General features: G+C 36.8%; 1 protein-coding gene across 3 annotated transcripts; it reads right to left on the bottom strand.

Annotated features, from left to right (window-relative positions):
• Nucleotides 1-2,253: 2,253 nt before the first annotated feature.
• On the bottom strand, nucleotides 2,254-10,236 carry LOC127419684 (putative beta-lactamase-like 1). Of its 3 annotated transcripts, none has more exons than XM_051661287.1 (7): nucleotides 10,100-10,236; nucleotides 7,997-8,137; nucleotides 6,883-6,992; nucleotides 4,903-5,060; nucleotides 4,246-4,490; nucleotides 3,703-3,808; nucleotides 2,254-3,534 (listed from the first exon to the last, which is right to left on the bottom strand). In XM_051661287.1, the coding sequence occupies exons 1-7, from the start codon at nucleotides 10,128-10,130 to the stop codon at nucleotides 2,556-2,558; spliced, it is 1,770 nt and encodes a 589-aa protein (XP_051517247.1). In that variant the 5' UTR covers nucleotides 10,131-10,236; the 3' UTR covers nucleotides 2,254-2,555. The 3 variants fall into 3 exon arrangements, with proteins under 3 accessions (XP_051517247.1, XP_051517248.1, XP_051517249.1); XM_051661288.1 differs by lacking the exon at nucleotides 10,100-10,236 and adding an exon at nucleotides 8,779-9,101; XM_051661289.1 differs by lacking the exons at nucleotides 7,997-8,137; nucleotides 10,100-10,236 and adding an exon at nucleotides 8,779-9,101.
• Between the last annotated feature and the right edge of the window lie 5,136 nt (nucleotides 10,237-15,372).

The raw sequence follows: 15,372 nt of genomic DNA on the forward strand, positions 1-15,372 counted from the left end.
TCTCCCTCACAGTGACTCGTTTCGGGGCCATAAATCATGTATCTACATAAATAATAAATTAGCATTATCCTATAATGTACTTAAAATTAATAAAATTAATTGAAAGTCAGTAATTGTAATCTGATTACAATAATTTAAAATGTAATGCATGACACTGACTAAAAAGTAATTAGATTATAGTAACTATTTAAAGCTGTTTCATATTCTAAATGCCAGTCTTTAATTTATGAAATGTTAAAATGACATCAGCAACTCTTTTTTGGAGGATACAAATGGACTGGTATAATGAAAATGCATGTAAATCATTATGTAACATTTTTATTGTATTTGTGTACTTAGCATTCACTATGTATAAGAGTACTGTATATATTTATTTAAAAAAAAATTAATTTATGAATTTATTTACATTACCAATTAAAAGCAAGAGGGTAAAAACAACACTGGCTGGTTGGCATTCAATGCCAAGTGAAATGTTTAAAACCAAGGTACTAATATTAGAGCTGAAATATTTTTTAAATAGCTAAACAGTTCTAAACTGTTCTAATAATTGGTCATGTTTGAATTGAGGTCACAAAACATTGGGTACTTTGGAAATGGTGCAAATGTTCAGGGAAGGCACACTCATTACTTTCAATTAAGACAAGCTGTTCAAGTTTATCTGTTCATTAATACATGTACAGGTGCATCTCAATAAATTAGAATGTCGTGGAAAAGTTCATTTATTTCAGTAATTCAACACAAATTGTGAAACGCGTGTATTAAATAAATTCAGTGCACACAGACTGAAGTAGTTTAAGTCTTTGGTTCTTTTAATTGTGATGATTTTGGCTCACATTTAACAAAAACCCACCAATTCACTATCTCAAAAAATTAGAATACATCATAAGACCAATAAAAAAAACATTTTTAGTGAATTGTTGGCCTTCTGGAAAGTATGTTCATTTACTCTATATGTACTCAATACTTGGTAGGGGCTCCTTTTGCTTTAATTACTGCCTCAATTTGGCGTGGCATGGAGGTGATCAGTTTGTGGCACTGCTGAGGTTGTATGGAAGCCCAGGTTTCTTTGACAGTGGCCTTCAGCTCATCTGCATTTTTTGGTCTCTTGTTTCTCATTTTCCTCTTGACAATATCCCATAGATTCTCTATGGGGTTCAGGTCTGGTGAGTTTGCTGGCCAGTCAAGCACACCAACACCATGGTCATTTAACCAACTTTTGGTGCTTTTGGCAGTGTGGGCAGGTGCCAAATCCTGCTGGAAAATGAAATCAGCATCTTTAAAAAGCTGGTCAGCAGAAGGAAGCATGAAGTGCTCCAAAATTTCTTGGTAAACGGGTGCAGTGACTTTGGTTTTCAAAAAACACAATGGACCAACACCAGCAGATGACATTGCACCCCAAATCATCACAGACTGTGGAAATTTAACACTGGACTTCAAGCAACTTGGGCTATGAGCTTCTCCACCCTTCCTCCAGACTCTAGGACCTTGGTTTCCAAATGAAATACAAAACTTGCTCTCATCTGAAAAGAGGACTTTGGACCACTGGGCAACAGTCCAGTTCTTCTTCTCCTTAGCCCAGGTAAGACGCCTCTGATGTTGGCTGTGGTTCAGGAGTGGCTTAACAAGAGGAATACGACAACTGTAGCCAAATTTCTTGACATGTCTGTGTGTGGTTGATGCCTTGACCCCAGCCTCAGTCCATTCCTTGTGAAGTTCACCCAAATTCTTGAATCGATTTTGCTTGACAATCCTCATAAGGCTGCGGTTCTCTCGGTTGGTTGTGCATCTTTTTCTTCCACACTTTTTCCTTCCACTCAACTTTCTGTTTACATGCTCGGATACAGCACTCTGTGAACAGCCAGCTTCTTTGGCAATGAATGTTTGTGGCTTACCCTCCTTGTGAAGGGTGTCAATGATTGTCTTCTGGACAACTGTCAGATCAGCAGTCTTCCCCATGATTGTGTAGCCTTGTGAACCAAACTGAGAGACCATTTTGAAGGCTCAGGAAAACTTTGCAGGTGTTTTGAGTTGATTAGCTGATTGGCATGTCACCATATTCTAATTTTTTGAGATAGTGAATTGGTGGGTTTTTGTTAAATGTGAGCCAAAATCATCACAATTAAAAGAACCAAAGACTTAAACTACTTCAGTCTGTGTGCACTGAATTTATTTAATACACGAGTTTCACAATTTGAGTTGAATTACTGAAATAAATGAACTTTTCCACGACATTCTAATTTATTGAGATGCACCTGTATATTCATGTCAAGTTCATCTCAGTTGTGTACTGATTCCTCTGTTAAAAGGGACAAACATTCATACACCACATCTATGAACAATATAAAAAACAACAATGCAATAAAAATAACAAAACACAAAAAACAAAAAAGAAAAGTAATTTGTAAACTTTTCTGCTCTTATCTTGAGGCATACGTTTTTAGAATGTTTTCTGAAAATGATAAGCTTTCCACATACGTAAAGTTCCTCTGAATTTGAAGCTTTCATCAAAGGTAGCACCTCTTGTTCTTACGAAATCTGATCCAAGAGTGAGCCAACTAACCAGTAAAAACTGGTTTGTGAGGTATCCGTACAACTTTATAAGTGTTCAGCCCTGGTACATCAAAACCTGGCGAAAGACCCTTTTTGTTGAAGGTGTAAAAGTTAAAGTGCTGCCTGTCCTGGGATTCAAGAGACACAGAGGCAGCATTAACTTTCAACTGACAAGGGTACTCCTTCTCAAACTTCACCCTAAACACCCTATCCTCCAAATAACTCAGCTTCAAAGTTCTGTACTTCATAGGAATCATGTTGTCCACTTGTGGTCCAAACTGCTCCATAGTCAGCACTCCATCTGTGCCAGCTTTGATCTCATAAAATGTTATGTTGCTATAGGTAAAGTGCCCTACATAGGGAATTGGGTCTGGAGGAGGGATGAGAACATGAGGTGCATTTCTGAAGGCACTTTCCATGGCAGGGATTAGATAACTGTAGGCCTTGGCCACAAGGTCCTCACCCTCAGGTTTGGTCCCAGCCATAAGAATGACCAACCCCAGCTTCAGGCGTGGAACAAGGGAGATAGTGGCCGAATAACCATCTAGATCTCCATCTTTGCGGATGATGTCATACCCCAACTGTTCATTTACCTCCCACGGTGTGCCCGTTTGATTTGCAAAGTAACTGCTTTCACAACGGAATAGAGGTGTCAACATGGTTTTGAGGGTGTCAGGTTGTAGAACCTGTCGATAGTAAGCGCCCAGCAGCATCATCACCAGTTTGGCCATGTCGGCAGGTGTGGAGTACATTTGCCCTGATGGTCTGTACCAGCCAAGATCATAGAGGGGTGCAGGCAGCCCATTTGTGTAAACACCTATTGCCATCTGGCTCTCAATCTCTGGGATGATTTTGAAGTCGGTGTCCTCCATTCCCAGAGGTTGCAGGATATTTTCAAACACCCAGCTCTGATAATCCGTCCCTGCTACCTTTTCTGCCATCACGTGGGCCAACAGGGAGAAGGCCAAGTTGCTGTAGTGGCATCTAAGGACACCAGAGGACTAGAATTATTTACTCCTTTCAGAATCTGCAAGTGCAATCATTGCATCTACTTTTGTGAATTATTATAATTTCATCTCATTCATTAAACATTTTCTAAATACAAATTTAAAGAGGGAAAAATAGTGTTCTTAGAAAAAATGACTAGTTTACTTTGTTCCAGGGTCAGCCACAAGAACGTCATCTTGTAATAAATCAACAGCAGACTGAGTACTACCTTTCCAGAGTAACGTAGTTGCTCTGAGTCGCCTTGGTAAACCTGTAAATGATCATGAATCCAAAATATTACAAGAATGTGATGGCAGTAATATATGCCCAAACCAGTGTGTAATTTTTGCTGCTTATGTGGGTACAAAAATGGTTAGCACCACTATTTGTGGCACCTTATATAAACATCAGCTTGGAGTAAGCTGACTACAGTCTGTTAGGGCAATTCTTTCTGGTCTAATCCCAGGCTAGAGGCCCAGGTCTGGGACAATCCCACTCAGTCATTTGATGTCAGGTAACTGAGCTGATTAGGGTAGCCATAGGAACTCCTGGTTTAAAAACATTTGATCTAATTACAAGTTTCACCCCACACCTTCTTTCTTTTTATTGCAACGTTGGGGATCCACTAATTATGCACATGCTAATCATCTAGTTCTGACCTAATGGAAACATCGTGTTGAGGTCAGTTGAAGAAACTGTGGTTCTTACCTGACAGCTGACTTGCCATCCTTCTCAGGGTGATGGAGGAGGTTTGGACTTGAGCCTCTCTAACACTGAACAACATGCCATTATAGATCGACTTGAGGTGATTATCCCTTCTTTTCCCAAAAGGGTTTTTTATGGTAAAATTCTTCTCGTACTTTCCCAGAGGGTCATCCAGGGAATCCACTTTTCCATCCTCCCAAAGTTTATACAACATCAGGGTGGGGAAGATTTTAGAAAGGCTTGCAATTCTTTTGTGGTATAAATAACAGCAAATTACAAAAAGCCCAGATCTATATTCATAGTAATTGCAGATTTGTGACAAAACTGTCGGGTAAATACAAGTAAAGTGGGGCACTTTCTTATATTTTCTTATTGTCATAGTTTTAAAATATGATGCAAAATGACACAGCCCCTCTCACAGTACTGTTTAAATAGCTAAAGATCCCATATGCTACATAGAGAAATAAGGAAGAAACAATTCATACAGAACTTGATAAGTTGTCCCTCTTTATCTGTATTTACCCTATGTAACAAGACATCAACATATTTCTTCATAAAAGATAATACAACTGTCAAGATATTCTTTGCAAGAAAATAAATCATGCATAGTGATCGAGAAAAAAAGACAAATCAGAAGTGTGCAAAACCACTGTAACCCACCTGTAAACTGTGTACTCATTTGGTGGTGGAGATATGGGGTCACTTCCATTCCTTCTGCCAAAGTTACCATTCCACAATATGGAGTCGTTAAATATAACAATTGCAGACATGGCTGGCAGTCTTGTGGCATCAATGCTGGTCCTCAAAAGCAAATCCACCTGGAGAATAATGTATTTCTAATGGTTATCAAACTTGCCTATGCAGAAATCTGATATAAAGTATTTGGCCATAGTTGAACATACAGTATATACACAGTGCCAACAGAAAATCATCATACCCCTTTGGAATAGTCACTTTTTTGTCTTAAAACCTGAAATCAAAACATATTCAGCTTATTTACAAATTTTGCCTTGCAACAGTCAAGTTAATGGAAAAAAGCAACAGTTCCAAGATATGTAAATGACTAAAAACTAGAATAACAGGGTTTGAAAAGTGATCATAAAGTGATTTAATGAATTTAATAGAGATAACTTTGCTTTAATTTGTCTCTTCTAGCTTTGAGCACCTAGATTGGGGAATATTTCCCCATTCTTCTAGTTCAGTCAAATTTCGGGGTGAGCTGTAATGGACTGCTCTCTTCAAGTCCATCCACAGGTTTTCTGTTGGATTTAGGTCAGGGTTCTGACTTGGCCATTCAAGGACTTTGACCTTCCTATCCTTAAGCAACTCTATTGATTTTCTGACTGTGTGTTTAGGGTCATTGTCGTGCTGAAAGGTGAACCACCTGCCCATCTTCAGTTGTTGGGCAGAGGGCCTCAGATTTTCCTTAAGAATTTGAGTGTACATGGCAGCATCCATTTCCCTTCAATCCTGACCAATTGCCCAGTCCCCGCTGAAGAGTAACACCCCCCACAACATAATGTTGCCACCACCATGCTTCACAGTAGGTATGGTTCTGGGTGGTGTGCTGTATTTTGCTTTCCCCAAAATATTTTTTGTCTCATCTGACCACAAAACCTTTTGCGATATGGCATCAGAATCCTCCAACTGTTTTTTTTTGTTTTTTTTTTTTTGCAAAGTGCAGACGAGACTTAGTGTGACAATTTTACAGAAGAGTCTTCTTTCTTGCCACCCTGCCATACAGGCCAGCTTTGTGCAAAGCTTGGAAGATTGTTATCACATACACAGACCGATCAATCTCAGCCATAAGAGCTTGTAAATCTTTTAAAGTTGCCTTTGGCCTCTTGATAGCTTCCCTGATCAATATCCTCCTGGCACAGTCGAACAGTACTCAGAGGGGTTAAAGCCTTTGAAATCTTTTGTACCCTTCTCCTAACCTGTGCCTTTCCACAGTTTTATCCAAGAACCCTTTTGAAAGCACCTTTCCAAACATGGTGAATTCTTGAATTCATTACCATGCAGTACTAGTAATGGAATCCTCATGAAACAGCTGGTTTTATTCTGAAGTTATTGAAAAACCACTAAAATTGATATCAGGTTGGGGCCAGTTAGCCAGGTATGTGATCTGAAAAGTGATTGGTTACACCTGAGCAAGTTTGTAACGTCTACTCTTAGGGGGCTGATCACTTACAGTATCTACCAAATATTATACTAATTAATTTTTAATAATTCTTCAGAAGTTTGTTACATGTTATTTTCACTTTATTGTTGGTTATAATGTGTAAATACAGCTGGAAAATGTTAATTTTAATTTGATTGAAATTTCCAGGGTGTAATGTGACAAATTATAAGAATTTTGACAAGGTATGATAACTTTCTATAAGCACTTTTTATATTATATATATGTACAGTATATAAAATTCTAGTTTATATATTTGGGCATATATGTAGATATTCAAATTCCCCTCTTATTAGGGAAAATTATGAAAGTTATGTATGATCTTCTTTTTAATATTTTTAATATTAATATTTTAATAATAATTTTATATTAATAATAGAATGAACTTTTAGGAAATAACTTTTTAGGAGTCTTCTTAGATATTCTACACATGATTTTAGGTTTAATTTCACAAGTCTGACCTTTTCCAAAGCCTCCATGAGGATAGGTATTGGGTGTTCCAAAGGCACAGGCTCAGGAAACCGTGGGCACATCTTCTCTTCTTTCATTTTTTCTGCTGCTGTTTCATCCACTGTAAAAGTAAAAAGATCATATGTATGCCAAATAGATGTAAACATATAAAGAACTTTCAGCGTGACCCAGATTAACTTCTAATGTAAACACAACAAATATGAAATTCTGAGGTATCATATGGTGGCCCTAAAAAAGTATTTAGACACTTCTGAACATTTTAGCACACATTAAAATGTATGAATATTATTGCATAGATCACAGCATATTAAACCATATGCAAACAAATGATTCTCTTCTCTTGAACTTCACATTTCTTAGCCATTTGCTATTACTTCTAACCAGCTGGTCCCTTAAATAATTGGAATTTTTAAGTGGATGAATGAAGTCAGTTGTCCTTAAGTTCACATAAGTGTCCTAGCAGAGTAACCACTGTTGTAGTTTTTCATTTTGATATGGACATGTTCCACTAGGTTTGAGTCCAAATGCACGTTGTTGTCATTTTGAATTTTCTTCTCATATTATTTAAAAGCTAACAAATACTTTTGTGAAATGTTTTGCTTGAAAAGAGCACTTTTCCTTTTAAATAACTGCCACTTGGATTGGGTTAGGTTTAGGGTTTAGACATATTCAGAATCTACTGTATAAACAAAGCCATCAGTCTCATTCATCATTATGTAATATAGTGTGGATCTGACACAGAAAAGAACATGGGAGTGGGTGTTTATTTCGTATCCATATATATTACACAAAGTCGTTTTCCCTTCCCCCAAGTGATAATCAGGCTTTACAGAACACAGTAAGCTAGAAGCCACTATGTCAAGCTTTGGGTAATCCATAGCCTACCCCTGCATACAATTAATTAAGCATAAGACGATCAAAAAACCAAATGTAAGAATGTTCTCCCATGCTTTAAGTGCTGTCTAAGCACTTCTACCCGCTAAGTATAACCTGATTTTCTATTCATGGGAGCAAAGTGCATGCTATCATTTATTCTATTTATGCATTAACCATCCATATGCTGATGTTTGATGACCCTCATACAGTAGACCATTTTATTTTTACCTGGTTTCATTTTGGGAAGCCTGTACTGCCAAATGAAACAACCCATCATAACAAGGGAAAGAAGCAGAAAGAAGACCATGCCTAACTTTGTCCATTTCACTTTCATCTTTGCAGGCTGGTATTCTCCACAGGTCTGCAAGGCTTAAAGAGAGGGGATAGAGTTTCACATATCTCTGCAACTTCTGGAACTCTATCACCACAGTCTCATTGTTTGTCACATCTCTCCTATTATTCAGTCACTGTGATTTTGCCAAGTATGATGTGTTCCTGGTTGAACATCTTTTGGTGGTCCTGGAACAACATTCCTCAAGTAATCAAAGTTCTAACCCAGAACCCCTAACTATCCTTAAAATCGGGGGAAATAATAGTTTGTTAAAAATGGTCTCTAACACCAACCCTAACCCTACACTTTAACTGATCTGAAACATTAAAACTTTGAACTTTAAAAAATCTGATAGGACTGTTGCTTTTAGACCGAAAAGGAAGTTGATCCAGAAACATGTACTTGGAAAAAATCTTGGTCACCCTCTTATTCCCAGTCAAATATTATAGATGCAATGTAACTTGAGATTAGCTTTAAAGGGAATTTGAATGAAAATTGTGTGATAAACGCTACTAATAATTCTGATACTTCTAATAATTTTTTATATGAGAATAATAAAACAATAAAACTATGCTATGTGTTTGACCATTTGAAATAAAATAACATTGCACATAACATTGATTCAGATGTATTTTATAAATATATAAAATTCAGTTGGATAAATGATAAAATGTCTTACCACAAGATACATTCCTTTCAGGGACACAAAATCAGGGCTCCGTATGATCCAGCCACACCATATGTCTCCAAACAGATACGTATTTCCACTTAGAGATTAGTTTTTAACCAATAACTTTCCCAAATTTAATTGCATGGAAGCTTACAACATAGAGACTTAACCAGCGCATAGCAGCCACTCTCTAGCCATGTTTTAATCTTAACAATAACCCTTTCACTGATTTCTCAGCGTGCTCTCAGCCAACTGCTGGCCAGCACGTCATAATCTGAAGATATCCTGCTCTAAAGCTTCACACCATATACTTATCCTCACTCCTGATGTTTACACATCCATCCTTTCTGCTCACTTTAGACTTTTATGGCTTGCGAGTGAATGATATTTGTTTAATAGGTTTTTCGCAAGCTACATTCTCGAAGTGAAAATCATTATATAACCATAGCAATTTTACCATTTAAGCATGGTTTTAGATGTTTTGAAGCACTGGTTTAAAGCACAGTCAAAGGGTTAACATATACAGTATATATATATATATATATATATATATATATATATATATATATATATATATATATATATATATATATGTATGTATGTATGTATGTATATATACAGTTGTGCTCAAAAGTTTGAATACCCTGGCAGAAATTGTGAAATTTTGGCATTGATTTTGAAAATATTATCATGCAAAAAAACTGTCTTTTATTTAAGGATAGTGATCATATGAAGCCATTAATTATCACATAGTTGTTTGGCTCCTTTTTAAATCATAATGATAACAGAAATCACCCATTCCAGCCCGGCCCAACCCTCCTCGGCTCTACATATATGTATGTGACATCTGTATGAATGTAATGTACATTTCTGTTAACCTGTCATGCAAAATACAACACGATACGGAAAATACTGGGACATTTTTTCACATTTTGTTACATAAAGTTTCATAATTGTTTTTTTTTTAAATTGGAAAAGTTTTACATGCATAATGGACCAAATTTGGTTTCATGCAACACATACAACATACAGTACAGTTTGATTATAATGCTGAGCACTTCTCAGATAATCTCACATTAATTTTCCAATTCTGCTGTTATCACAAGAGGGCAGCAAATTCTATTGTATGTTTTTTTTTTCTTCTTTTTCTTGTTTGCCCCAAATCTCCATCAGAGGTCAGAGTGCAACTCACAACTGTTAGCTTGATGTTACTGTTTACTCTAAGATATATACAGCAATAAAACAGCAATATAAAGAAACGATAAAATTCTAACCTCTGCCACTATATAATTCATGCCTTGTTGATGTACATTATGAGATGTTTACATACCTTGGAGCCAGTTCAGTAACGAATCGGGCATGAAGTGGATATCAGTGCCGCAAAAGGGAATTATTGACTGGTAGCAATTTGCTTGACTGAACTACTTATTTGATCTTGTCCTTCTGGTTTTGAAGCATGGCAGAGAGCATGCTCTCCAGATCCATGCCCCCGGGCTCCATGTCTAAACTGAAAGAGAGATCAATATCATCAGCCTGTCTGTTCAAGCTGTGCCTGCTCTATGCTGGACTCAAATGGCCTACAACATTTCAAATCTAATAACAAAAACACATGTCAAACTAGTAATTATACCTGACCAAATCAATTCTGTGTCACATACTGTATAATTTGGATTTGGCAAATTATTTATTTCCTTTCGTGGAGTAGAGGGGGGATGGTGGAAAAGTTTATGAGATTATGTTTGCTGTTTTTGAAGCATTGGAATTTTTCATTTTAAAATGAATCACAGTCTGTTAAAATAGCTTTGGAACTGATTCTACACATGATTGATACAGAAGTTAATAACTCACAGATCTCGATATCAGTGATTCTCAACAGGTCAGTCACGATCCACAAAATGGGTCACAGATCTGCTCTGAAAGGGTTGAAAAATGGTAAATGTCAATAATAAAATACAACTAACTATAAAATCGTGAGGTTAGGATAACTTTTAAAAGGAAGGAGACAATACTTATCTTTTGTTGTGCCTTCAGTCAAACTCTATGGGGCACATTTACTCATCACTTGGTAGAAGTGTTTGGCAGATGCCAACAGGTTGGGCAGGTTACATGACGTGCCTTCATCCTCAAAACTATAAAAGTAGTAATACATTTGAATGCTTGATTTTTAAAGGGATATTTCACCCCAAACTGAAAATTCTCTCATTATTTACTCACTCTACTGCCATCCCAAATGTGTATGACTTTCTTTCTTCTGCTGAACACAAATGAAGATTTTTAGAAGAATATCTCAGCTCTGTAGGTCCATACAGTGCAAGTGAATGGTAACCAGAACTCCTAAAGCTCCAAAAAGGACATAAAGTTAGCATAAAAGTATTCCATAAGACTCCAGTGGTTTAATCAATGTCTTCTGAAGTGTTCCAGATGGTTTTGGGTGAGAACAGACCAAAATGTAACTCGTTTTTCACTTTTCATCTTGCCATTGCAGTCTCTAGGCTCGATCATGATTTTAAACTAAATTACACTTTCTAGAGCTTGACATATGCAGAGCACTAGATAGCGCTATAGGAAGTGTAATCTAGATTGAAATCATGATTGCCAAGGAGACTGTTGTCAAGATGTATAGTGAAAAAGGAGTTAAGTTTTAGTCTGTTCTCACCCAAAACCAACTGGATCACTTCAGAAGACATGAATATAAATCACTGGGGTCTTATGGATTACTTTTATACTGACTTTATCTGTTTTTTGGATTTTTAAAATGCTGATCACCATTCACTTGCATTGTAGGCTATGGATCTACAGAGCTGAGATATTCTGGGCAGTAGCTTCGAAGCTATTAGCTTAACTAAATTTCTGAGTAGCGAGGTGGTAGCTTAACTAGTTTTTAAATAAAGTAGCTTTTCATACCGGTGTTTACTATCGCCAGTTTTGAATCAGAACTAAAGATGTCCGACTCACAAATGAATCACTCATCTGAGTCGGTTCTTTACAATAAATTGGTCACACGTTATAGCAAAGTGGTCTGAATCGGTTCGCGATTTAATTTGAATGACTCAGAAAGCTCACGTGCGTGTTGCTGAATCAACTGGTGCGTGCTCTCACTTGCCAAAAAAGGAATAAAATTCCAGAATATTTTAAAATACAGAAAATAAAGATAATGCTGGTTGCAATAGATCTACAATCAATGGAAAACAAACCTGCAAATGTGTCCTATTGTTTGCCAGTGATGAAGAAGGACTTTATTAAGTTCAACATGTGTACAGCTTGAATGCCACTGCAGGTAAAGATTTTACCACCAAAACAGTAGCCTATCAAAATAATTAGTAAAACACAACAAATAAAGTACCATAGCATTACCATGTTTTTTGGACATGTACCATTACTTGGGAGCACCATGTTAATACAGTATACGAATAAGGTAGTAATATAGTGAAGTACCATAGTAATCCATGGTATTCTTTGAATTACCTTGAAGCATCATGTACATTCATTTGTATATGAATGTGGTAAATCAGATATCAAATTACCATGGAATACCATGGTATTCTTTGAAGTACTTTGAAGCACCATGTAAATACAGAATAGTACATAAATATGGTAATTGTATCTCAAAGTACCATGGTATTACCATCAGATATCACATTGTTATTACTCAGATGTGCTCTCACACACAAGGAATTTGGCCTCTGATCAGAAGTTTCAAGCACATATAGAAATACAACAGCCAGACACAGAATTACATGATAAGATGAATAGTATATGTACAGACATTTTATACAGTAATGTGCAAAGGAAATTGTTCAGATGGGTATGGGTTTGTAGACATTGTAGTATAAATATGAAAAATAAAATAATAATTTTTCATTTTGAACACATGTGTTTGTATAAGTAGCATAATATGAATTTACATGTTTTTTACATGCATATTATATTGCACCATACTGCATACTTGTATACTGTATTGCACTATATTGTACTATGCTGTACCATGGCTTTGATAAAAAAAATATGAAGTAGCTTAAATGTAGCAAGCTACTTTTGGTGTGTAGCTTGTAGTGTAACTTGCTATTTTTTCTGAAGTGTAGCTTTTAGCTTAGCTTAACTAATTTTTCTGTTGAGTAGTGGGCAGCTTAGCTTGTTCACATTTTTGAGGAGCTTGCCCAACACTGGATATTCTTCTAAATATCTTTGAGTTCAGCAGAAGAAAGAAAGTTGTATACATCTGGGATGGCATGAGGCTGAGTAAATGATGAGAGAATATTTATTTTTGGGTGAGCTAACCCTTTAAGGACTTTTTTGTTTACTTTTGTTTAATAAACAATTTTGGTACTGTGTTGCATTGCTGCTTGATGTGTAATTTATCTGGGGTCAAAAGCAAAAGAATTTGAGAACCAGTTTTCTATATTATTTCCAATCTTTCCATTTTCTTATTCTGTTTCTTTCTTTATCATATTCTTTAATTGCACACCTTGATGTCCTTCCCCAATCCTGAAGACTGGGGTGCCATCAACTGATGTGGATCAGCATTATCGTCTCTGCTGCCCCGTCAGTTCTGGAATAGCATTTGCATCTGGAAAATGTCGGAGTTTGAGGTAATTTATAAAGTTATTTATTACTCCTATAATATAATTGCTTTGCCTAAAAACAAACATCAGAAATCAAATGAACATGCTTCTACTGTTAAGGACAGAGTATTATTGTCCCTCATATCAATAATCTTTGGAGACTGTCTACGTTTCACATTATTTCTAAAGACAGTTATTACCTTTATTAGAGAACTGCTTAACGTAAAATAAACCTCAATTATCTAGCGATACAGAATGTTATGGTAAAGGAAAGATTAGAATTGTTTTTGATGATCAAATATAGCATGTCCATGAATACTGTATTTGAAGAACTTGTTTTAATTCCAAGTAACCAATGTCATGGTTTACAAAAAATCCAGAACAATCGCACAAGCTACTTTGCACTAAACTATTGATGATGCAGATGCCTTACCATTACCGTTTTATGCCTTTGCCGGTCTTTCTGTCTTCTTGCTTGAAGCAAGTTGCTTCAGACCTTTTTTTGCTTCTTCGGCAGTACAGCTACTGGATTTCCTGTTGTCTTCGTTGCTAAAGCACGATAAGTATGTTTACACATTGAAGGGGGTAATCCGCACCATGTAGAATAAAACACTTTTTATAGAAAACTATTATGAGTACAGTCTTCATCTCATGTGAGTGTACACCATTCGGATCAAACTTCATAAAAGCACAATTCATGTGTAAAACTTTTTAAATTGGCTCCAAACTACTGAATGCACCTTTAAGAAAAAAGTCTGCTAAGCCCTGGAAATGTCAGTGAGAGAAAACTTGAGTCACCTCCGTGAGCAATTTAGAGCAGCAGGATTAGAAATCCAGACCCATATCACTACGTGTTACTATCAAAAGCCATGGCAGTGTGGTGTGTCATGTTTGTTTCACCACACACAAACGAGCGTATTTTGGTGGTCTGTGCTCTCAAGGGAGAGTCTGGAGCAAGCAACTCTCTGACCCTCTTTGAACCTGTTTGGTTGTGGTGTTTCAAACTTGAGTGATTAGACACTGGTATAAAGAGTGATCTAAAGTAGGTAGCTGACATGAAATTCCAAGCAGTTCCTGTGGGGTGATATGCTATAATTCATTTAAAACAATTTTAAACAAATGTATAATTTATATAATTATTATACATTAAGTTTGATATTATATGCTCATAATCATTGATGGGAAGGCACAGTAGTCACCATGGGCAGAGCTAGGGGTGGGCTAGTCCCGCGTAGCCAGACCTGACTATGGCGGCCATTTAGACAGAAAAAGCCATCTAACAGACATGTAAAGCAATCAATCACAGTCTGTTTTGTCATTACGGGGTGTTTAGGGGTGGGGTTATTGAAGATGTATCATACCATAATAAAAGACCGACATGGGGGGAAAAATTATTTATATAATGTTGTGCGAGTCTCTGTGAGCGATTGCAGAGAAAACACATGGGAAAATAGCAGAAAATGTGTAGACAGTCTAAGTACAGCACAGAAAACCTCATTATAAAGAATTTCACTGACATAACTAAGTAAACAAAGCAGAAAATGCAGCTCTGCTCATGGAAATCCACTTTGTGCTAAGTTCCTTAAATGAAACTCTGAATATCTTTAAAAGAATATATTTTAATTTGATGTCACTAACCTGGCAAACTTCTGCAAATTCTGTGATTATTTTGTCATCAAAAGCACTCATTCTATCAATGCGGAAACTTGTGAACATAACTCGGCTTCTAGCCGACAGATAAAACGTCCTTTGTGCGTATACTCACAGAAGTTCCATCGAGCCAGCCAATCAGATTTGCGCTGAGTTGATCGAGAAAGCATTTTCCAGTTTCATCAGACTGTTAGAGAACGGACTGTGGGTGGTCCGTGGGCATGCCGTCTGAGGCTAAAGGCGGTCGCACACCGGACGAGAAGCGCCGCATCGCGGCTAGGACACGGCACAGGTATAAAACACGGGGCACGTCGATGCGGTTCAAGTTGCAACAGTACACACAAAAGTTGCCAAGGTTTTTCCCTTGTTCAAGAATGAAGAAATCTAAAGT

The sequence above is a fragment of the Myxocyprinus asiaticus genome, chromosome 29 (genome assembly GCF_019703515.2).
Source record: "Myxocyprinus asiaticus isolate MX2 ecotype Aquarium Trade chromosome 29, UBuf_Myxa_2, whole genome shotgun sequence".
Lineage (NCBI taxonomy): Eukaryota > Metazoa > Chordata > Actinopteri > Cypriniformes > Catostomidae > Myxocyprinus > Myxocyprinus asiaticus.